The sequence below is a fragment of the Tenrec ecaudatus genome, chromosome 17 (assembly GCF_050624435.1).
Source record: "Tenrec ecaudatus isolate mTenEca1 chromosome 17, mTenEca1.hap1, whole genome shotgun sequence".
Lineage (NCBI taxonomy): Eukaryota > Metazoa > Chordata > Mammalia > Afrosoricida > Tenrecidae > Tenrec > Tenrec ecaudatus.
This window is the reverse complement of record NC_134546.1, coordinates 22,290,668-22,312,870: the sequence shown is the minus strand read 5'-3', so window position 1 is coordinate 22,312,870 and position 22,203 is coordinate 22,290,668. Positions and strand designations below refer to the sequence as shown.

General features: G+C 52.5%; 1 protein-coding gene across 1 annotated transcript in view; it reads left to right on the top strand.

The window, feature by feature from the left end:
• Window positions 1–20,798, top strand: part of CAPN13 (calpain 13) — a 60,495-nt gene extending 39,697 nt beyond the window's left edge. Inside the window, exons 10-21 of the mRNA XM_075536071.1 lie at window positions 342–505; window positions 2,673–2,684; window positions 5,497–5,699; window positions 6,743–6,776; window positions 7,068–7,124; window positions 9,426–9,483; window positions 9,571–9,629; window positions 11,070–11,138; window positions 15,132–15,207; window positions 17,411–17,539; window positions 19,849–19,904; window positions 20,772–20,798. Of these exons, the coding sequence (XP_075392186.1) occupies window positions 342–505; window positions 2,673–2,684; window positions 5,497–5,699; window positions 6,743–6,776; window positions 7,068–7,124; window positions 9,426–9,483; window positions 9,571–9,629; window positions 11,070–11,138; window positions 15,132–15,207; window positions 17,411–17,539; window positions 19,849–19,904; window positions 20,772–20,798 (944 nt within the window). The remainder of the gene's footprint in view (window positions 1–341; window positions 506–2,672; window positions 2,685–5,496; window positions 5,700–6,742; window positions 6,777–7,067; window positions 7,125–9,425; window positions 9,484–9,570; window positions 9,630–11,069; window positions 11,139–15,131; window positions 15,208–17,410; window positions 17,540–19,848; window positions 19,905–20,771) is intronic.
• Window positions 20,799–22,203: the final 1,405 nt, after the last annotated feature.

The window sequence follows — 22,203 nt, the reverse complement described above, 5'->3', positions numbered from 1 at the left end:
CTCCCACTGGGCAAAGATGGCTGGTGGGACAGGAGAACTTGACATGGGCCCCCCTTCCCTCCCTGTCCCTTCAGGCTGACACACAGACTAGAGTCTCTTATTATCAAAATAATAGAGTCTCTTATTATCAAATTCCTCAACTTCACAGTCTAGAAAACGTGTTCGCCAAAGAGGGACAACACTCCCCACTTGGTGCGTTGATAAGAGACTGGGTCTCAGAAAATAAAAGAGCCACAACCCGTGGGGGGAGGGAACCCGGGTGTCAGATCCCCAAATCCGAGTTCATTCCTTACCGACCAGGACAGGAGCCCACAGGGAGTCGGGGCAGGTATGTGCCTCAGTGATGGGCCTTTCTCTTGCAGAGGGCCCTTGGCAGGACCCTCAGTACTTTTTCACTGTCCAAGACCCCATGGAAGGCTACAATGTCATCGTGTCCGGCACCATCAAGCCACAGAGTTTGACGCCGAACAAAAGGGAAATTCCACTCACCTTCCGAGTGTACAAGGTAATGTGGGCTTGCCTTGGGGCATGCCCTTGGGGACATCATGGTTACTGTGGGCACAGTGGGGCATCCTCTCCACCTCTGACTCTTGAGGAACTCACTAGAAGATGGTCCCACCACTAAGAAACTGCCGGTGTGAAAGATCTGAGCCAGAGGCAGCAAAGGCAAGACATTGCCTTGTGGTCCAGCTGGTCTCCCTCTCGCCCTCTCCCTTCTTCTCTAGATGCCCTTGACTTCTGTAAACTCTCTTCTCCTACCCTCCACACACTTCCTCCCGGGAACTGCCTTTCTGCACACTTGAGCTTGGGTTGGTTGCCATGACTGGAAACCCAGACCTCTGACTGATCCAGAGGCTCCCAAACTTATTTGACCTCCCACTCCCTTTACGGGGGGGGGGGGGGGGGGGGGGAAAGTTGCTCAGCCACCCTGGTACTTCAAAACCATGTGTCTGAGAGCCCATCCTCCTGACAAAAGCCCAGCTATCTGCTTTTGCAGTAGCACCACCACCAGCACCCCCTCGCCCCTGGACGGTTGCAGCACCCTGGTGACTTTGGGAAATTCACCTTCAGAATCCCCTAAGTAAAGCATGAGGCTCAAGGGAAGTGGTTTGCCTGATGCCTTTATAGCTCAGGAATCTTTGAAGGTTTGTCAATGCCTCCAGGCCTATTTCCCTCCGTGTCAGCCAGGGATGCATCTCTCTCACCTGCCCGCTCTGCTAAGAGGCACATAGACCCCAGATCCCTTTAAGGTCCCTGGAGCGCCCAGGAAATTGTTCCGGATCCCAATTAAGTCAAACGCCAAAGGCATCAGACCTTGACAATACGGAAGACACCAGGGTTCATTTCACTGTTTGGCTGCCTGACTCTCTGAAGTTTCCGGGCCGTTGGTGGCATGTGTGGGTAGAGAGCTGGCTCAGGGTCCATGCCCATAGTGGCCTCAGGCTGACAGAGCACTCCCTCTCTTACAACCAGCCAAACACAGGTGGTCTATCAACAGGCATGACAAGACTGCGGCAAAGGATAAGGGTAGACAAACGGTTTCAGCCTTACCCCTACAGTCCCTACTGCCCTGCTGACTCACCGCTGGGCTCCAGACACATCTCCCTGGGATAAACCCCAGGTAGACCAGTGGTTCTCAACCTTCCTAATGCTACAACCTTTTCATACAGTTTTCATGTGGTGGCGACCCCCAACCATAACATTATTTTCATTGATACTTCATCACTGTCATTTTGCTGCTGTTATGAATCGGACGACCCCTGTGAAAGGGTCGTTCAACCTCCAGAGGGGTCGAGACCCACAGGTTGAGAACCACTGGGGCAGACGCAGACATGACCTGGGAGCTGGAATGGGGTGGGGAGCGGGGAGAAAACCCACATCACCTGCGGGAGGTGGGGCCTGGTGATAACAAGAATGGCTCACCCTTTGCCCACCTGGTTCTCCTGGTTTCTGACACACGGAAACCCCATGTGCCTAGTGGTAGTGAGGCTTCACTACACAGGAAGCAGCACCCCTTTCTCCATGCCTCCTTCTGCTGCAACAGCAGAACCTCCGTTTCTCCGTGCCTAAAGTAGGGAGACTCCAGTCAGCCTGCAGTATCACTGCAATGCGCCAACACACCTGCAGACCCTCCAGTGACTTACAAGTGAGACCACATCCCCATTGCTGACACACACACACCCCTCGCTGAAGGGAAAGCACAGGCATGTCTCCACTCAAAAACACTGGCATCCCTACCAGCTCCGGGGCCCTTGGGCCAACACTCATGCCTAGTCCAGTGGCCCTGTGGAATTCGAGCAGTGTAGTGCTCATTGGGGTCCTCCATGTGGAGCAGTTGACATTTGATTCCAGTCCAGTCTCAGCTCTTCCTTCCCACTTCCATGGCCATCCCTGTGAATAGTAATGTCACCTCGCTGAGCTGGCAATGGCTGTGTCCTATTCCTTATGGACCCCTCCTTCCTTTCCTGGATTCTCCTCCCTTTGCTGCCCTGGGACTAGTTGGGTTTTCTTTCTTACAGCTCTGCAGAGGGAGTGAGTCAGCTACCTGCTCACCCCAGGTCTGCAGGGAACAGGCTACGTGCACACACCGGAGGGGGAAGGGGGCACTGATCATCCCACCGTCTGGTTTGCGTTGGGTTTACTGAGCCTGCCTTTCCTCCTCTTTCCCACAGGTTGACCCCCAGGTACGGTTCGATGTCACCCTCGGCTCCCTGCTGGGCGTCCCCTGCCTTGGTTACAGTCTGGGGGTAAAACACTCTGTTTGGTCCAACATCCGTGGTCTTCACATGTCCCTGGCCACAATGGCTGCAGATTCCACTTTGCTATGAGTTACGAAAGACGAGCTTGGATTCTACAAATAAGTCAAATATGTGTCAGAATGCGTTCAGTGTGCTTGTCTAAAGGTTGGACCCGTTGGACTGTTCTCTGGGTTGACGTTCAAGAATAGCAACAGATGTCTGGGCCTTAGTAACGGACCACTAAAGAAACAGTACTGAGATAGGCAGGCAGACAGACAAGCAGACATTTACTTCAAGGAATTGGTCAAGTCATTGGAGGGACTAGACTACAACATCCAAAATATGTAGTTCGGGTGGTGAGGTGGAGACTCCCACAGACTCCTGTCCCAAGACGTGTCGGTCAGACAATGAGAAGAGGGTCAGACAAAGAGAGAATTCTGCCCAAATATCTACGTATAGATGGAGACAGAACACACTGTATGGGAACTTCCTTTCCAACTGATGGATTGATCAGACTACATTATGAAAAAACTAAACTGATGTTTGGCCACGCACTGGGAACCATCATCTAGCTGGCACATAAAATGTGTCGTCATAGTGGGTTATTTTTTCCTGTAAGATGAGAGAGAGTGGCAAGACTGACGGGACACTTGAGCCTCTCACATTCTACCTCGGGCCCAAAGCCGTCATACACAGGGTGCAGGCTTGAAAAGACAGCTTCCAGGCACATCTTCTAGCTCCTATTGCCACCACACTGCCGCCCTTCCTGAGAGACCTCCAGGGACGCCATTGGTGAGAGGCAACCCAAAACTCTGACTACAGATGGAGAAGGATGGATGGAGCTCAGACAGCCTGGCCTCACTGGCACCCAGTCCTCTTAAAGCAGCCATGCTCAACCTGTGGGTCATCCTTTCACAGGGGTCATCCGATTCATAACAGTAGCAAAATTACAGTGATGAAGTAGCAACAAAAGTAATTTGGGGGGGTGGGTGGTTCACCACGATATGAGTAACTGTATAAAAGGGTCGTGGCTCTGGGAAGGTTGAGAACCACTGTTTTAAAGGGTGTGAAATCTGCGGTCGGTCCTTCTACTGCCAAGGGGCTGGGGTCAGGAAGGAGGTAGCAGATGTGATCACAGCAAACAGCTGGTACTTGTGGCAAGCAAATGGGATAAAGGGAGCTCCTCCAGGCCTCCCAGAATGACAGATAGAACCTGGACAGGGGGATCCAGAGCCAGAGATGCACAGAAGCCAAGGCAGAAAGCCGACGGCAAGGCTATCAAGGAGGTCTGGTTTAGGGTCTGACTCTGGCCCCTGGTCCCAGCCATGTAGGAGTGGATTGCCTGGGAGGGTCTCAAGGGAAGTAGTTAGGTCAAGGTATAGGTGGGCATTCGAATTCTCAAAGCTGGAGAATTTGAGTCCATCTTAGAAACAATATAAGCCCATCCCTAGAACTAGGCAGTCAGGTCTGTGTGGAGCTAGTCCTATCTCTTTCAAGCCCTAGGCCAAGACCTCTTCTCCCAACTCATATACGCACTTCTATTTACCACTGAGCAGGTCTCTTTGAAGAATTTGGGGCCTGGGCAGAGCTATGAGACAGCAGAGAAACCCTCGATTTTCACAGCTACACACTCAGCTTGCCTCCTCTTCTCATACACACCCAGAGCTGCAGGACTGCAGGAACGGACAGAGCAGGCTGCACCTCTCACCGATTTGCGAGAGGGGACTTAAAGCAAATCAGGTTCCCAACCCTCCCACGACTCTAATGTCAGCAAAGGTGGTTCCACTGACCACCCTGCTTCACCTCTGGCCCAATGGCCTCTCCCTGCCTCATCTTGTAGCCCTCCCCTGTCCCCCAAGCCTGAAAAGTAACTCTCCTCCACCCCCCTCCCCAGTTATTTTCCCCAAAGGCAGGCCTCATAAATAACCATTTCACACAGTGTAACCCTTCTAAATGAAATCCCCCAGGCTCGACTGTCTTGGGGAAATTTTGTTTAGTAAGGGGTTTTTTATTATGCAATATCTATGTGACATCTGGTAATGGGAACGGCATTATATTTATTATTTTATATCTAAGAAAATATTGAAATGAAAGCAAAATGATCAGGGCTTCTTATTCGCCAATGAGAAGGGATTTCGGGGCTCTGCAGGAAAGATACAACAAAGGAAGCTGAAGGAGCCCCCTTGGCCCTGGTCCAGCACCCAAAGAGTGTTTGACAAAAGGTTCCCCAGCGTATTGTATTGACAGTGTCGCTAGTTCCACGCTTTATTTATAAGCAGAGAGACCAACCCTGACCATCAGGAACCTAGGAGGCAGTTGCTTCACATCCGCCTTCATCTCTCCAGTCTAAGAGGGAATCATCAGTGAACCACTGCCAGTTTCTAGGGGTTCTCAGAAACACTGTCTCCCTTTTCTGGGGAAGAGCTATGGCTGGGTTGTCCTGGGTAGTGCAAATGGTTATCACCTTTTGCTGTTAAGTGATCACTTGAAGGTTCAGGGCCACCCAGAAGGGCCTCCAAACAAAAGTACCAACAATCTACATCCCCAAAATCACAGCCATTGAAAAGGCTATGCATGGAGAACAGTTATAATCTGACACTCCTGGGTGACCGTGACCTTGAGTCAGTCCTGACTCCATGGCAGCTGGCTAATGGTGTCTGGGTGACCAAGGAGGGGTCGGGAGGACCTCTCTGAGTTTGGGGGGCTGAGGCCCACGAAGGGACTTCCTTGTGTCTCTCACTGTCACTTGTTCTTCCAGTTCCAACAGTTCCAGAAAAGACTGCCTCCCAAGTTTTTTTCCCAAGGCCGAGACCATATCCACGGCATGAGATTGAATACCAAGTTCAATGTCACACGGTACCTCCACTTGAGCCCTGGGACCTATGTCGTGAGCCCCTGGACGACCAAAGATGAAGTTGGATTTTTCCTCCGAATCTTTGTGAAATTGCCAGACAGGGACAGGTACAAGCTCTGGGGAATTCTAAATGTTTTTACCGGTTTCATGTGTATCCATGCATGGCATCACTGTGTGCCCTGTACTGGGCTGACCTCTGGTATCCACACACCACAGGTAGGATGGGACCGCTGCTTGGTGGACATGAAGTCTCAGGACAGTGCAGGGTGGGGAGCAACACATCTGGCTGAGAGACTGAGGAAATGGGGTCTGAGCTGGTCCTGGAAGGGAAAACATCATTTCACTCTGCAGGAGTGAGGGGAGGGGATGGGAAGGCACAATAGTGCAGGGGATGGCCTGAGCAGAAGCAGGGAGATGAGGGAGTGCGGAGCTTGGTGAGGAGTAAATGAAGTTAGCCATATATACAACATGTCAGCCGTATACTCAGCATGGCAGCCCTATATACAGCATGGCAGCCTCATATACAGGCTGTCACCTGTATGTACAGGCTGTCACCTATATGTACAGGATGTCAGCTATATGTATAGGTGCTATGTGGTAAATAGGGCAAATGTCTGAATGTAGTCTGAATATGGGGTACACCAGATGGGCACTGAAAGACAGTATTGATCATGGAGAGTCTTGCCCCGATCGAGACTGAGATGGAAGATGGACAACACAGGTTTTGGTGGGAGCCTCTTTCTCTTGCGCCCAAGGCAGCCATCACTTGAATCCCGGTGAGCTTCACAGAAAGGTACACATGAGAACTTGTCAGACTGTCGTTCCAGGCAGCCAGCACACTACCAGTGAGGGCTGGACCATAAGGAGCACTTAGTGGTGTCCTTGTCAATGGGAGTCATTGTATAGGAGTATCTGGCAGTGAAAGAAACCATTTACCAAGTAGTCTGGCAACTAGATCATGTCCATCCCAAAGGCTGGTATGTCCATCTGCTGACTGCCATGGCTGCCCACTTCTCCTCTTACAATACCAAGGCCCCCCTCTAGGCAGGTCCTTTGGGATCATTGACCAACGCCACCTCAGAGGTCCTCCATATGCAGGCCTCCTTTGACTAGTGGGCTGATCATCTTTTTCACATTTCCTCTTTTTTAGGAACCTGGACAATTTCAACCTCAGAGGAATAAAGGTAGGTGTGTAGCGAGGCTCAGAAAGTAAGCCTCATTGGCCACATCTCATCTGCAAGAGCTTCTATCTCCTCCCTGCCTGCCCCAGAGACAGCATAGCCTGGTACTAGGTCAGGGAGAAGACCAGTCTTCTAAGGCGACATTGGGCCCAGTCCCCCTGCTCCCACAGACTTCAGTGTTCCCATTCCCCAAAAGCCCATGGAAATCTCTAGCTCAGAACCGGATGGGGGTTCTTGTACCCACGTAGTTCCTTCGCCAGAAGTTTACTGTTGGCTATTTTCCCTTTGTTCCAGGCCAATCTTCCAGAAAGTCGAATTGAACAAAACATTTTCCAGCGATATGCTCAGCAGGTACAGCACCCGACACCGAGGGGCCCAACACCGAGCGGGTGGTGGAGAGACCCAAGGGCAGGGATTGCCCGCTCAGAACAGTCTGGCGGCCAAGTGTGTCAGAGAGTAGACCTGCCCCCTAGGGTTTTCTAAGCTGTGATCATTCCGGGAGCAGACCTTGCTTCTTAGCACTTCTGCGGGGGTTCGAGCCACCAACCTTTGGGTTAGCAGGGTGTGCCCCTGGGAGACAGAGAGAGGAAGCCTGGCTGGATAAACCATCTTGCCAACCTCTCTCCCTGGATCGTCTCCAGAAGGGACAAGCCTGCCCAAGTGCAGAAAAGGGTACCCACTTGGGTGACATCTAGGACAGAAGAGAAGCTCGGACAGGGAGAGATGATGATGATGATGATGATGATGTGTGAGAGAGAGAGAGAGAGAGAGAGAGAGAGAGAGAGAGAGAGAGAGAGAGAGAGAGAGAGAGAGAGAGAGAGAGAGAAACCTTTCAACAAGCCGCTGGCACCAACCCCTGCAATTTGTTCTTCTCCTGCCCCGCCACCTGCCTGCCAACCTTGGTGGTGTTCCTCCAGAGAGCTGGCCAGCCTCACAAAATGAGCGTTCTTCCTGCCAAGCCACCTTGTGCACAGATTTCCATAATGGTTTAATAAACCGTTATGAAGAACTCGACTTGTCAGGATAAAAGACGCTGCCAAGGGCTCAACACCATGGCCCCCTTTCTGTGAATAGTCCCGTCAGGTGGGAAGTAGGGAGTAATATGATCCTCCTGTGTGCCTTGCTCACCTCGGGCCAATCAGAGGCCAAGGATGGAGCGGCTACCTGCCAGGCCTCTGCATCCAGAGGGTTAATGGGGCAGTGGGAACAAGGAGGCAGGTCGGTCCGGGGAGCCAGCAATGAGAAATGAAGGGTGTGGCTGCAGTGGGGTACAGTGCAAAGAGGAGCTGAGCGCGGGGCTCCTGGAGAGGACTATGTACTCAGGATTCTGGTCTTCCAGCTGCATTGACGCGGGCACCACTGCGCAAGACGAGGCTTCCAGAATGATGACCCCAGGCTAGTTGCTCCTGGAGTCTGGGGTGACATCATGAGCCTTCCTTGTCCCCAGCACTTACCACTGTCCTTGGCACAGAGGAGGTTCTCAGTCCCCTTTGTTGAGTTGAATGGAGACCGATTCACTCCCCCAGGGCAGCTGCACAGGCTAGACTGAGCCGCCCCTGGGTGATCAGCAGGGCCTCCTCTGAAGGAGGCCTATGAGCAGGATGGCTTCAGCGTTTCTCATGGCTGGTCCACTCACTGGCACATCTAAAATGACGCTTATGACAGATGAGCTACGTGCGATAGCGGTGCAGGTCCATACCAGGGGCTTTTCCACACAATAACCAAGTGCCTTCTCATTGAGCGTGACCCGACGCCCACACGGCGGGGTCTTTGCAGAAATCCACATGGGGCGCTGTGCGCAGCTGGTAAGTGGAACCCTGAGTAATTTGCCGTCCACTTTTGCCCTTGGCTGGGGATCCTTGAGCAAGGTCAAGCTGGCATCAGCCTATACAACCTGAGAAACATCCCTGAGGCCAACATCTTCCAAAGAAAGCTTAAACACAATAGTCATTCGTGAGTGTGTAGTCTTCTCCCTCGGCCTCTCACGGCAACAAGACTAGTCTTAAACTGAGACCACGGCCAGCTGCTGTGAATCCATCCCAGATCACACAGCTCAGAATGTCACGCAGTGTCCCCAGTACACCATCAAAAGCAGTAAGCACCTCCAGACGTCTCTCCCCACAACCTCAGTTGCTTCCTGCGGTTCGTCTAAGTGAAACCACGAGACACCCCCTTTTCCTTCCACAGCTGGGAAGTCTAGGGTTCTCGCAATGTCCTCAACCACAGCACCGTCTCCTACCATAAATTTAAATGGTTCTTATCTCCCCTTGCCCTACATACATGGCAGGAGGGCACATGTGTACGCACACACAGACACACACATCATAGCTTCCCGTCGTCTTTCTGATAGGAGTCAGAGAAACGCACCTTACAGGCTAAAGTGATCTCTGCCACACCCTTTTCCTGAGGGGACCCAGGTGACAGGTGTGGTGGGGGTGCCCAGACCCTTCTCTGGGTTCAACAATGAAGAAACTCCAGGTAGCTTATAGCAGTTGTCATATGCCAGGAGTGGTCGGGGACCCTGGGGGTGAAGGCAGGGCCTGGAGAGGGCAGGGCTCTATGAGGCGGGTGCATGGGGGAGTGTAGGGCTTAAGGCCCCTGTCTGCTCTGAGAGGTGGCTGATCTTGTCTTGCTTTCCTCCTTCGGGGACAGAAGCCGGATATCGACGCCCCCCAGCTCCAACACCTACTAAATCAGGAATTCCTGCAAGGTATGACCACCCCCAGGGCTGGGCCAGCCCCACGCCAGCCCCACGCCAGCCCCACAGTCATATGGACCCTTCCTCTCCCTTCCCCAGGACTCCCAGGGGACACATTCTCCTTGGATGAGTGCCGGAGCATTGTGGCGCTGATGGACGTATCCTTTGGCAGTTGTGCCTCCGCTCACCCACCATGCCCCCCTCTCAGACCTCCTGGGTTTAAGGAGCCCTCTCTCTCCATAAGCCTGTTCTCCTTGGCTGAAAGCATTCACCCAAGAGTCTGGGAGCAGGGGTTCTCCACGAGCTCACTGCTCAGTGCATCCACAGCGACAGTGACCTTGTCAATGGCTGCTACCAACTGTGCACCAAGAACTGTGCTGGGCACTTCCTTTCGCCTTGTCATTCGGGCAACGACTCCTGCATCGCAAGTACATCTTACTCCATTTACTCAATGGAAGAAACCAGTTCAATCATTTGCCCAAATCACATAGTTCACCGGGATCCCTGTCCAGATTCATAAGTGAGGGTTTCCGCACCCAAAGGCCGTGACCCTACAGCGTCATTTTATCACCCTCTCCTCTGGCCCCACAGGAAGTCTTCACTCTTGAAGTGACTTTAACAAGCCCACCACCAATACATATACAGAAACATTCCTCCACCTACAGGCCAGTTTTACCCCACTATTCCTGTCATTTCATTGTGCTTGCATGTAAGGAGACAGGGTGCCTTACCCCAAATCAAGGTCGGGTCTCAGATTGCCCCTCACCTATCGCTCTCTGCCCCTCCTGCCCCTGCCCCTGCCCACCCTCGCTCGGCTCCCACCTGTGTGTTTAAGACCCACTGTGGCCCCAACCAGCTCCCCTGAGAACGAGAGAGATCGCCCTGCCCTTCACTGCAAACAAGAGACTGGATTGGGGAAGCAATGCTAGCCACTGTAGAACAAGAGGGCTTCTTGATGAAGCCATAAATCAGGCCTGGCCCAGCTGGGTGTGGTTAGAATCACTCAACGATGACACTGCCCATCCCTGCGGACACATCCAAATGACCCAAGACAGTCCTCCAGCCTAGGACCCTGGGGGGCCAGGGGAACTCGTGCTTGCCAGACCCTACAAAGCAAAGGAGGGCTGGCCGACCCTCCTCTTCCTCCTCCTCACCCACCAACCCCTTCTAATTCGGGTGCTCCGTGACTGTCCTTTCACTGTGGTCACAAGACACATGGCATGGAGTGATCAGAGCGATCTTGAGTTGGAAACGTTCCACCCTCACGCGTGCATCAAGCACCCATCTCTGCAGCTCACACCCACGAGCCCCCCACTGCCTGAGGCTCCACCCCAGCTACCCAGGGCTATGTGTTGGGGCCTCCAACCTCCCTCAGGTGCAAGTGATACCATAGGGTTTCCCTCTCAGAGATCTCTTCTCCTTGTGATCATCTATTTTCCCTTGTGATATAAATCTAAGCTGGTCCTTTCCAGCACAGCTGGGAGCCAGCTGGCATGGGGCCACATCTCGGTGGCATTAGACCAGCCGTGTGACTTGTAGTTGATGGATAAAAATGCTTTCTTCATGCCAGACTGGTTAACCCTTAACACCCCATCCAGCTGAAGGTGAACGGCCGGCTTGACCAAGAAGAATTTAAAAGGCTGTGGGAGCGCCTGACCAAATGCCAGGTATGTGACTTGAACACTAACTCTGACCAGACAGCCATGGTCAAGCTGACTGTGAGTCCCAGCAATGCTTTGCATGGTCACAGTTAAACGGTGCGCCCCACAGGGCTTTCTGTGGCTGATTTTTCCAAGATCCCTCCAGTTGGGAACTTCCAGCCTTCTGGCTAGTAGTCATTGCAATATTCCTTGTGTTCCTAAAAGAAGAGCTCGGGGTGGGTTGGGGAAGACATGTAAGTACTCCTAGGAAGTGTGCGGCTAGACCCGCCTGGCTGGCAAGCTAGGAATGGTTTGGAGGAGAAAGAGGTCACTGTGGACTACAGTCGACACTGCCAACTGTTGGCATTTCCCACTATGTTGTCTCCCCTGGTTGACTACAATATCTCCCAGGCACTCACCCATCTCTTCCCTTTCCAGCCTGTGTTAGTCTGCGTACACTAGAGAAACAAATCCAGGGACATCATATGTGTATAAGAAATAGATTTATCCAGTCCTGCAAGGTAGAATTCGGATCATGGTAGTTGGTGGGAGGAAGCAACCAGGATCTGGGGGAAAGCTGTGTTCTTCATCGGTACTACCTCGCACCCTGACTGACCCATCTCCTCTCCTAAACCCCTCTATGAGGGGATCTCCATTGGCCGACACTTGACCCTTGGGTCTCTACTCTGCTCTTCCCCCTTCATTCAATATGGTATATTATATATACACACACACACACACATATATATATATATATCTTTTTTTTGCATGATGCAGGACTGGATAGGGCAGAGGTTGTACACTGGTGCATACGGGGTCTGGAGGCACAGGGAATCCAAGGTGGATGATACCTTCAGGACTAAGGGTGTGAGGGGCGATGTTGGGAGAGTGGAGGGTGAGTGGGTTGGAAAGGGGGAACTGATTACAAGGATCCACATGTGACCTCCCTGGGAGATGGACAGCAGAGAAGGGGGGGAAGGGAGACTCCGGATAGGGCAAGATATGACAAAATAACAATGTATAAATTACCAAGGTCACATGAGGTAGGGGGGAGCTGGGAGGGCGGGGAAAAAAAAGAGGACCTGATGCAAAGGGCTTAAGTGGAGAGCAAATGCTTTGAGAATGACTGGGGCAGGGAATGTGTGGATGTGCTTTGTACAATTGATGTATGTATATGTATGGATTGTGATAAGAGTTGTATGAGCCCCTAATAAAATGTTTTTAAAAAAGAAATAGATTTATATCAAGAAGTATTTTTTTTATTATTTTTTAAAATTTTTTTAAAACAATTTATTGGGGCTGATACAATTCTTTTCACAGTTCATACATATACATACATCAATTGTATAAAGCACATCTGTACAGTCTTTGCCCTAATCATTTTTTTCTCTTTTCTTCTTTTACATTTTATTAGGGACTCAAACAACTCTTACCACAATCCATACATATACATACATCAATTGTATAAAGCACATCCATACATTCCCTGCCCCAATCGTTCTCAAGGCATTTGCTCTCCACTTAAGCCCCTTGCATCAGGTCATCTTTTGTTTCCCCCCCTCCCTCCCCTCAAGAAGTATTTTTACATTAAGAAAACATCCCAGTCCAGTCCAGATCAAGTCCCTAAGTCTGATATTAGCCATGTCCAATACCAATCTACAAAGTCCTCTTCAGACTCAGGCAACACATGTGATGATTCCGAATTCAGGAAGATCACAGGCTAGGGGGTGAGAAGTCTTGTGGATCCAGTGGCAGTAGAAGCACCCCAGTGCTGGCAGAGGTCTCCATATGGGTCCTCCAGCTCAGGACACTAGTGTAATTCAATGTGTCCTGTCAGCTGCAATATCTCCCAGGGAATGAGCCTGTGTTCCACCTCAAGGGAGCTATTTATCTCCTTAGCGCCTCCAAATGAGGTGATCAAGCTGCTGACTGATTGACAGGCTACACCCCATCCCTTCACTCTTAATCCTCTCAAATTGACAGCAGACTCTGTAACTGCCACACAGTCCATCTGCCGGGAGGCTCTGTCAGGCACACAGATGTGCTCTGTGGCTCCCATTGGTCTCAGGACAGTCTTGACTTCTTGGAGTGGTACTCAGCCCTCCATGTGTGTGTCGAGAAGCCCTTTCATTCATGCCTTTGAGCCCTCACTGGCCCCTGGAAGCCTTTATTCCTTCGGGCCTGCCTTCCACGCCTCCTTGCTAGCACATCTCCTTTGCCAAACCCTCCCTGCAGCTCCAGCCTGCCTCCAGAACCCAGTCTGCGCCTGCCCTTCTACCTTCTAACATTGCAAAGCAGGCCAAATACCTGGCCTACTTTTTATAGTTATAAATAAATCCTGCTTGTTACAAGGGTCACGCCAGTTCACCACGGAAAAATAGAATACACACAGGTGAAAATAAATTTCATCAAGGAAAAAAATCTATCTGGCCAACTACTGAGAAATAGTATTCACACCAAGTGAATGCTCTTTGAAATATGTCCTGTAACGTGTATACACCCACATGTGCACATACATATTTTGATAAAAGTTCAACCCGCTTAAGATAAATACCTGTCCCATGTGTCCAGAGTCTTGCCATAGTCCATAAATAACTCCTTCCATACCAGTTGTAAAGACTGGCTGAAAAGCTAGCACGTCTCGGTGTCTCCCTGATCCTGGTCACTGTGTTCTCTGCCCAGCCCAGCGATGGCTGCCACATCCACCTTGCATGTGGGTGGGGTCCTCAGGAGAGACACCACTATGTTCATCTCCTTTCCTCCACACCATCCACAGTGGTTGGTTCCCAAACGGTTCATAAAGTGACCAACTGATAGATTATGGAATGAATGAATGACTACCTCTTAGGGAATGTTCCAGGTCTCTCTTGATACCCAAGAGCCAAATAAACAGGGAAAGTCCCCAAGCTGCCATTCCCAGTCACTGGCTACCCCACTCAGCCTGTCATGCTCCTACCTGGGAGGTAGGACGCCATGGAGCTTAGCTACTACAGGGCTCTCTCTCTGCGTGGCCCACAGTAGGAGTGAATGTGGAGTTCAGTCTGAGTCCTGAGTTCTGCCAATGAACCACAGGTTAGAAGGAGGTGCCTAAAGACTGACTTTAAGCCATCTGTCAGGGGAGCCTGACAGAGCCTCATTTTGCTGGGACTCACTCAGGTGAAGGTGGGTCAGAACTGACCTGAGGGCAACTGGGTTTAGGTGGGGTTTCGGCCCTGCCTCTTGACACTCACACCACCATGTAGAATCTGAATCTCATCACTCACCTACCATAGCCACCCCCGCCACCCCCCCTCGCCACCCCCCCCCACTCCTCATGCAGGATGGCAATCAGGATTAGAGTGAGAATTAGGTAGAGGGGACACAAAACTCAACACCACAGGGCCAATTCCAACTCATGGAAGCCACGTGGGACAGAGCCGATGTGGCCCTGCAGGTTCCTGAGGCTGTCGATCTTGACTAGGGTTGACAGCCTCTCCTTTCTCCCATGCTGCAGCTTGTCTGTTTGAACAGCTGACCTTGTGGTTCACAGCCCGACTCATAAGCCACTAGGCCACCAGGGTTCCTTGACACTGAGTACTGTAATTAGCCCTACACTTTGGGGAAACTAATGCTAAGAGATGGAGTCCCTGGCCAAGTCACACGGCTGGTCAACTGTCAGGCAGTTTGAGCCGGTGTTTTCATGGCCCCAGCACGCAGCTTGTCATCCAAAGAGCAGCGAGGCATCGTCCCTGTCTAGCCCAGTCTAGTGGGTGAGAGAGGGGAGGAGAGGGAGGAAGAGAGGAGAGTGAGCAGACCTGGAGGGACCCAAAGGCTAGCGGTCAGGATGGTAGACTCCAGCAGGTGTCACCCACACCTGTCTTCCCCACTCCTCGGCCCCTCTTCCTTGACTCTCCCTGGCCTGAATCTCACCCACGCTTTCTTAAAGCAACCTCCAAGGATTGCAAAGGGGCTGCCAGGACCTCCCTGACCCCGGTGGGCAGCTGGGCTCACACGAGCTTCTTGCTTCTTTTCCCACATCAGGCTGCTTTCCAGAACACTCGGAGGAGCTCCGGGGATCTCCTGAGTGAGGATCTGTGGCAGGCCATAAAGAATACAGGTAAAAGGATGCTGTGCTCAGGGGTGATCTGGGCCGTGCTGTATGCGCCTCTGCTTCCCTAGCCTGCCATGAGCGAGGCTGGCTGGTAGAGCAGACAGAAGAGCAGAAGTGTCCATGCCCTGTCCTCTCCTAAGTCACACGGACCTCTATGGGTCTCCAGGGCGCTGGCCTCAGGTTCCATCCCCCTCCCCACCCTGAAACAAGTTCTAGCTCACTGGCCAATTCCCCTAATTGCCTTTTCTCTGCGGCACCGCGCTAAAGGTCAGAACATAGCCCCACAGGATAGCGGACAGGTCAGCAATGGCCCTGCCTTAGAGCGTGAGACCATCCGCGTCAAATGCCCACCGGCACACTGGCGCGTGCTCTTCACGGCACTGTGTTTGGGATGGCATTCCATCCAGTGGCCTGTCTGCTTCAAGTAAGAAAAGCCTCAGTCCCCGCATAATGACAATCACACCGTAGGGTGTCCAGGTGCCTCTTAGTTCACCACAAATGCTGCTCAAGGCATCTCATCTGATTGTCCCGACCATCCCGCGCGGTCTGGGATGGGCAGGGACCATTAGGATGGGCAGGGACCATTAGCTCCACTGCACTGAGGGACTGGGGGTGGGGTGGGGGGAAGGTTAAGTAAGAAAATTGCCACCTTCCTTCACAGACTGCAAGAGTGTGCTCTCCCAGGGTCATGCCTGCGGGAGAGCCCCCATCCTGCCCCCATCCTTCTCCCTCCCTCCCTCCCTCCCTCCCTCCCTCCCTCCCTCCCTCCTTCCCTCCTTCCCTCCTTCCCTCCTTCCCTCCTTCCCTCCTTCCCTCCTTCCCTCCTTCCCTCCTTCCCTCCTTCCCTCCTTCCCTCCTTCCCTCCTTCCCTCCTTCCCTCCTTCCCTCCTTCCCTCGGTGGGCGGCCAAGGGCTGGCTAGACACATAGCCACTGCTTTCCCGCTGTGGCTCAGAGGCCAGACTGGCGCATGCATCAGGATTCCCCAGCGGGCCTGTTACAACATACATGGCTGCGCTCCAAACTCCCAGAGTTTCTGGCTCAGTGGGTCTAGGGGGAGGCTCAAGAATTCACCTTCCTAACAAGCTCCGGAGGGATGCTGGTGCCCACGGTCCAGGGACCACGTTTGAAGAAGCGATGTGTTGCTGGTTAAAAGGGACGCTTCAAGGGAGACAGCCTAAAGAATCCATAATGAAGGGAAGTATAACCGAGCCTGGCTGGCAGTCCATTCCCAAGGCTTCCGGCCAGGGCGGCGACTAGAGGAGGAGACTGAGGTCAGGGGAAGAAGAGAGGGGGCGCTGGGAACGTGATAGGAAGGAGAGCGGGTGGCCTGCCTGAAGGCACTCAAAGTCACATGGTCCTCGTTCTTCTGGGGAAGCCAGATGGTCTTGGGTCACGTGAGACCCTCAGGCCTCCAGGTTTGTACCGTGGTGGATGTTTTGGCTTACCAGCGTCCCTTTGCTGCCAGAGCCCAAAGGCCTGGTCCTTTGCCAGTCTTTCGTGACCCTGAGGTGGTTGGTACCTCCGAGGAGTTTCTAACCAGATGTGCAGGATGATAAAGCTCAAGGTGGGCCCAACGCCTCTCCCCTGTCCAGCGGAGGCCACCTTCTGAGTTTTCCAAAGGCTGACTTCTTTCCTTGAAGACCAGCCCCCACTCCCCCCACCCCCCGTTCGCTACTCCAGAGACCTCACTTTCCCACATAGTGCACGTAAACCTACATCCAGTCACGGGTAGGGAGTAAGGTGGGCTTCCCAGGTCACCTGCAGGCAGGGATCTGAAAGAGGTGGGCTGGGAGGAAACTCATCCCACATGGGAACTAGCACCAATGGACACATGGGAACAGGGACCAAAGGACACAGGAAAGGGTGTGGCTCCGAAGTCAGTGAGATCAAAGACCTCTTGCTCCCAGAGAAGGCAGTGCCAGTGTTAGCTCTATAGTCATCGTGTCCCCAAGAAGAGCTAGTCTGTTGTCTGAGCACCAGGGCAGTGTTCCTAGAGTCCGGCAGCCAACAAGAAAAACAAGACCGGAGCTTCTTGGGAAGGCTGGCTGGAAAGGCAGGCTGAGTAGAAAGTACCAGGGGGTGGGGGTGGGAAGAGGGTGGTAGGAAACCACTTGGTCCGCTGAACAGGTTTCTCAAACCTGTGAGGCACAGGACCGAAAGGCACCAGCCCCATCTCCTCCTGCTCAGTAACTCACTCTGTGGCCCCAGACTTCCTCGCAGGTGTCTCCATCAGCAGAGAACTGCTGGATCTCATGACCCTCCGCTACAGCGACAGTGCCGGCAAGGTCAGCTTCCCAAGCCTGGTCTGCTTCCTGATGCGACTTGAAGTCATGTCAAGTAAGTGTCACCTGGGGAGAGGAGCGCTGACATCCTGGAAACCCTCCCAGTGACCAAAGGGCACAGAGAAGCTAGAGGACCAACCAGGCCTGGGCAGGTGCCAACGTTAGTTCTGATAATGCAGTATTCTCAGCCACCCCTTTCCTCCCCAGCACACTCAGCCTCAGTTCCCTCAATTCAACACCCTACACAGAGAGCCCCTCTTCCAGGAAGAGGGTTACCTCCCATCAGAGCTTCTTAAACTGTGGTTTTAGACCCCGCATGAGGTCACACAACTGGATGTGGGGTTATCTAAAATGCGGCAACAATGAAAGGTTTCTGAACACACACAGCGACCAAATCGTAATTCAAAATCAAACACACGATGGATCAGAGGTGGTTGTGCCAGCACTCGCCCCTGCCTCATCGAGAGATTTCCCTGCAGCCTTGGTTCGGAACACACGACATGGGCTCATAGTCACTACACCTCTTTCTACTTTTATATAAGTCATTTTATCTGTACCAGTGTACATGCTCTGGTCTAGCCAGACTGGTAAGGTAGAATTGGGATCATGATAGTAGATGGGAGGGGGAAGGAAGCATGAACTAACTAGCGGAAAGTTGTATGTTTCAGCGGTGCTATACTGCACCCTGACTGGCTCATCTCCTCCCCACGGCCCTTCTGTAAGGGGATGTCCAATTGCCTACAGATTGGCTTTGGGCCTCCACTTTCCACCACCACCCCCATTCACACTGACATGATTTTTTGCTCTGGGTCTTCTGGTGTCTGTTACCTGATTCAGTTCAACACCTCGTAATCACACAGGCTGGTGTGCTTCTTCCATGTGGGCTCTGTTACTTCTCCGCTAGATGGCAGCTTGTTTATCTTCAAGCCTTTAAGACCCCAAGCACTATATCTTTTGATAGTGGGGCACCATCAGCTTTCTTCACCACATTTGCTTATGCACCCATTTGTTTTCAGTGATCGTGTCGGGAAGGTGAGCATCTCAGAATGCCAGATAATTAGAACAAAGTGTTGAGGGAGTATTTGGTAGAGGCCCAATAGGACACCTATTTCTTGTTGGAACCTCTGACCCAAAGGCTAAGCTTTGTATTGAACGGATTCATTTTCATTTCCACCTATACTTCCAATCACCCATTGTGGTCAGTTTTGACACCTAGGCAGACGGAAGCTTCTGAAATTTTTTCCACTCGAGACCCCATTTCGCAAGAGGAACTATTATGAGACCCCCGGGGTATCCACACCGGCATGGAGTTGATTCGGACTCATAGTGATACATAGAACGGAGTAGAGTGGAGCTGCCCCTGCGGGGTTCTAAGACTGCTGCTCTTTAGGGGAGGAGAAAACCTTGCTTTCTCCTGTGCCCCGAGTACACGGGTCTAAACAACGAGCGCCCCATCAAACACAGCTTTTCATCCAGAGCATCTGACTGGGGGTGTTTTGTGGCTACGAGTGCGTGTTGCACTTGAGAAGGACTCCACAAGAGAGCCGCGGTTCAAGAAGCTCCGCTTAAACCGCTGGCCCCTCTCTCCGTCGTGCTCACCTTGTAAGCCGACTCTGGCATCGTGCAGTGGCAGATGCGCGTCTCCACCGAAGGCATTTTACAGCCAAGTGAACAGCTGAGGGCAGGAGGTCCTTCCCGGGGCTCCAGGCATCTCCCAATGTAAGTCAGAGCGTTGACCCTTTCTAGCAGCCTAACCCTTGATTTCAAATGAAACCTTCTGTGAAACCCTGGAACAAGCTGTAGCTCAAGATGGGCTTGCTGTGCTGAGGTAGAGCTGGGGGAGTGGGGCGGGGAGGGGCTCCCTGAGCCCCACGCCCTGCCGTGAGCCTCTCTGCAAACCCCCTCAGCCCCAGAGAACACAGCCTGAACCCCAGTGCATGAGGCAATCGGTAAAGATGGAGACACTAGAGCCCTGGCCTGGGGAAGAGAGTAGCCTGTGGCCTAAGCCTTGCCCCCACAGGGAGCTCTCCGGAGGGCTCCTACCATGTGCCCAGGGACTACTGAATACAAGAGGATGCCCTCCCTCCCCCTGCCCTCCCCTCCTGCCAAGGCCAAGCGTGGAGATGGAAAGTGTAAAGAACTAGGAGAGAAAGGCTGGGCCGATGGGCCAAGCAAGCTCAGAGAGCTCTTTGGAGGAGGTGAGCACTGTGGAGGCTGGGCAGTAGGTCTGGCTGGAAAGAGCAGAGGGGCGGCTCTTTGGAGAGTGAGTTGGTGCATGCTCAGAATAGCCCCTGGGCCCAAGCCTGCCCTCCTGACCCTGACATCCCTCCTCTTCAACCTGAACCCTTTCCTCTTTCACCTCAGAGACTTTCCGAAACCTCTCGCAAGATGGACAAGGACTCTACCTGACAGAAATGCAGGTGAGTTACCTTTCCCTCCCAGGCAGCGGGTGGGAGAGGGCACAAATCCCAGACCACCTCTCTGCTATCCTTCCAGGGGACAGTTTTCTCCCCACCCTGATGATTGCTTTCTTAGATTGCTGGCTGCCACGGCTGCTTTAGGATCTCTGGGAAAAGATTTTTTTTTTTTTTATGATGACACATGAAAGCAGAGGATCGTGTGGGAGTCCTAAATTGTAGAGGGAAGTGGAGAACAGCCTGGTGAGTGCCCTGTAAACCAGTGGTTCTCAACCTGTGGGTCACGACCCCTTTGGTAGTCGAACAATCCTTTCCCAGGATTCACCCGATTTATAACAGTAGCAAAATGACAGTGATGAGGACGCAACAAAAATAATTGTGTGGTTGGGGAGGTCACCACCACATGAGGAAGTGTATGAAAGGGTCATGGCACGAGGAAGGTTGGGAATCACTGCTGTAAATGAAACTTCCACCCACTGAGTTTTAGAAAGAGCATCCCAACCAGGCCACGTTGGTCAACCTCCGAGACACTTACTTACCTGCCATTCAGAGGTGCTGTGACTCGGGCATGGAGACCTCCCTCTGGGCTTGGAATTGGCTGGGACGGGTTGATGAGACTGAGCATTCCAGGGGAGGAGGTGCCGTCAGCCGTGCTCCGTGGAGTGAGCCCACATGGATTGATGAGCGCAATGACCCCACACATCCCTCGGTGGGTTAACCAAAAGCGTGGTGGCTTGAGCCCACCCAGGGGGCCTCTGAAGACAGGTCACAGCCTCACAAACTCAACCGGATGCTGCACACGCGGGCGCCCCTGAATTGGAATGGACGCAGCAGACTAGTAACGAGCTAATGATGAGTCTTATTTCTTAGTGGATGAACCTTGTCATGTACAGCTGAGACGGAAGCAGAGCAGCCCCTGCCGTCCAGGTGAGAGTTCGCTTCGGGATCCTTTCCTCCCGGGGCACACGTCTGCTTCTCCTCCAGGAATTGCCCACAAGGACCGGGAGCAGGGGTCCTGGGGCTTGCATAGCTCGTAGACCTGTGGGCCCAGGCTGACCGCACGGGGCCCCTGGTGGCCAAGGCTGACTGCAGAGTGCATGGAGGCCCTGTTGATCGGTGGGCATCCATAGAGGGTGTGGGCCGAAAGTCATGACTGAGGGCAATAGAATTCTTCATTTCCATTGCAAAGAGAAAGGCGAGCACTCACCCTAAAATTTTAAAAAAGGCGAATATGTGAGTCCATCGAAACAGGCTTTGGAGAGACAAGAGTTGGGTTGGCTCAGGCTTTACTGCTACCAGCAGACCTGGCCCGGACAATTCGTGTTTGCCCTTCAAATTCATCTTCCTTTTGAAACATTGGAACCAGCCCCAACTCCCAACCGTTCCTCCATCGCAGTCACTTTTACCTGCTGCCAGGCTCCCCTTTTAAATCATTGAAAGGCTTCGAACCCTTTCCTTACTGATGGCAACTGAGGCACCTGTCCTGACTTACCTGCAAATTTGACTTTAAAAGGCACACCTGGGCTCGAATCCTGTTTGTAACCTGCCTGGCCTTCACTCTGCAGCTGTGAGCAATCATGAGCAGCTCACATCCACACCGCTGGTATCCAAACTCCAAGACTCACTGCCACCGAGCCGGTGACTGATAGTGACCCTATAGAACAGGGTGGAGCTGCCTCTCTCTATTTCTGAAACTATTTTCAGAGGAATAGAAATCCCTCCCTTTCTCCCACAGAGCGGCTGGTGGTTTCGAACTGCCAGCCTTGCAGCCCGCAGCCAAACATAACTAGTATGCCACCAGGTATGCTAGAAAATTAACACCTGTCACATTTCATCTAAGTTTCTTTTCCTGGAACAGAGGATAGCTGGACAGAACCCACACCCCAGCGGCTAGAGCAGAAGCTCTGGCCGGCTCTGGGAGCCAGACACCCAGGACGAGGGGGCTCAGGGATGTGCGTCCCGTTGCTGCACAGGTGTAAGGGATAGACCTTCTTTATCTGGAGACAGCAGTATAGGCCTCTCAAGCTTTCCCTCTTGCTTCTAGTTCTGCAGTCTGGACCCCTGCAGAAAGCCGGGAACGGTCAAGCCTTCGGACTGAAAAGAATTTACTTGGCTGCATTAGCCCATCCACTCCACTCTCCTGTTGAATCTCCTTGGGGTAGTGTCTACACGTCCCCGTCTCCGTGAAGTGCATGGTTCTCCGGGTGGCAGTCTGGTGGTTGGTCCGCACCCAGTGAGACTAGTTTCTCTGTATGATTTTTGTCAACAGCATTTACTCAATCCCCTGATCATGTACCTTGAA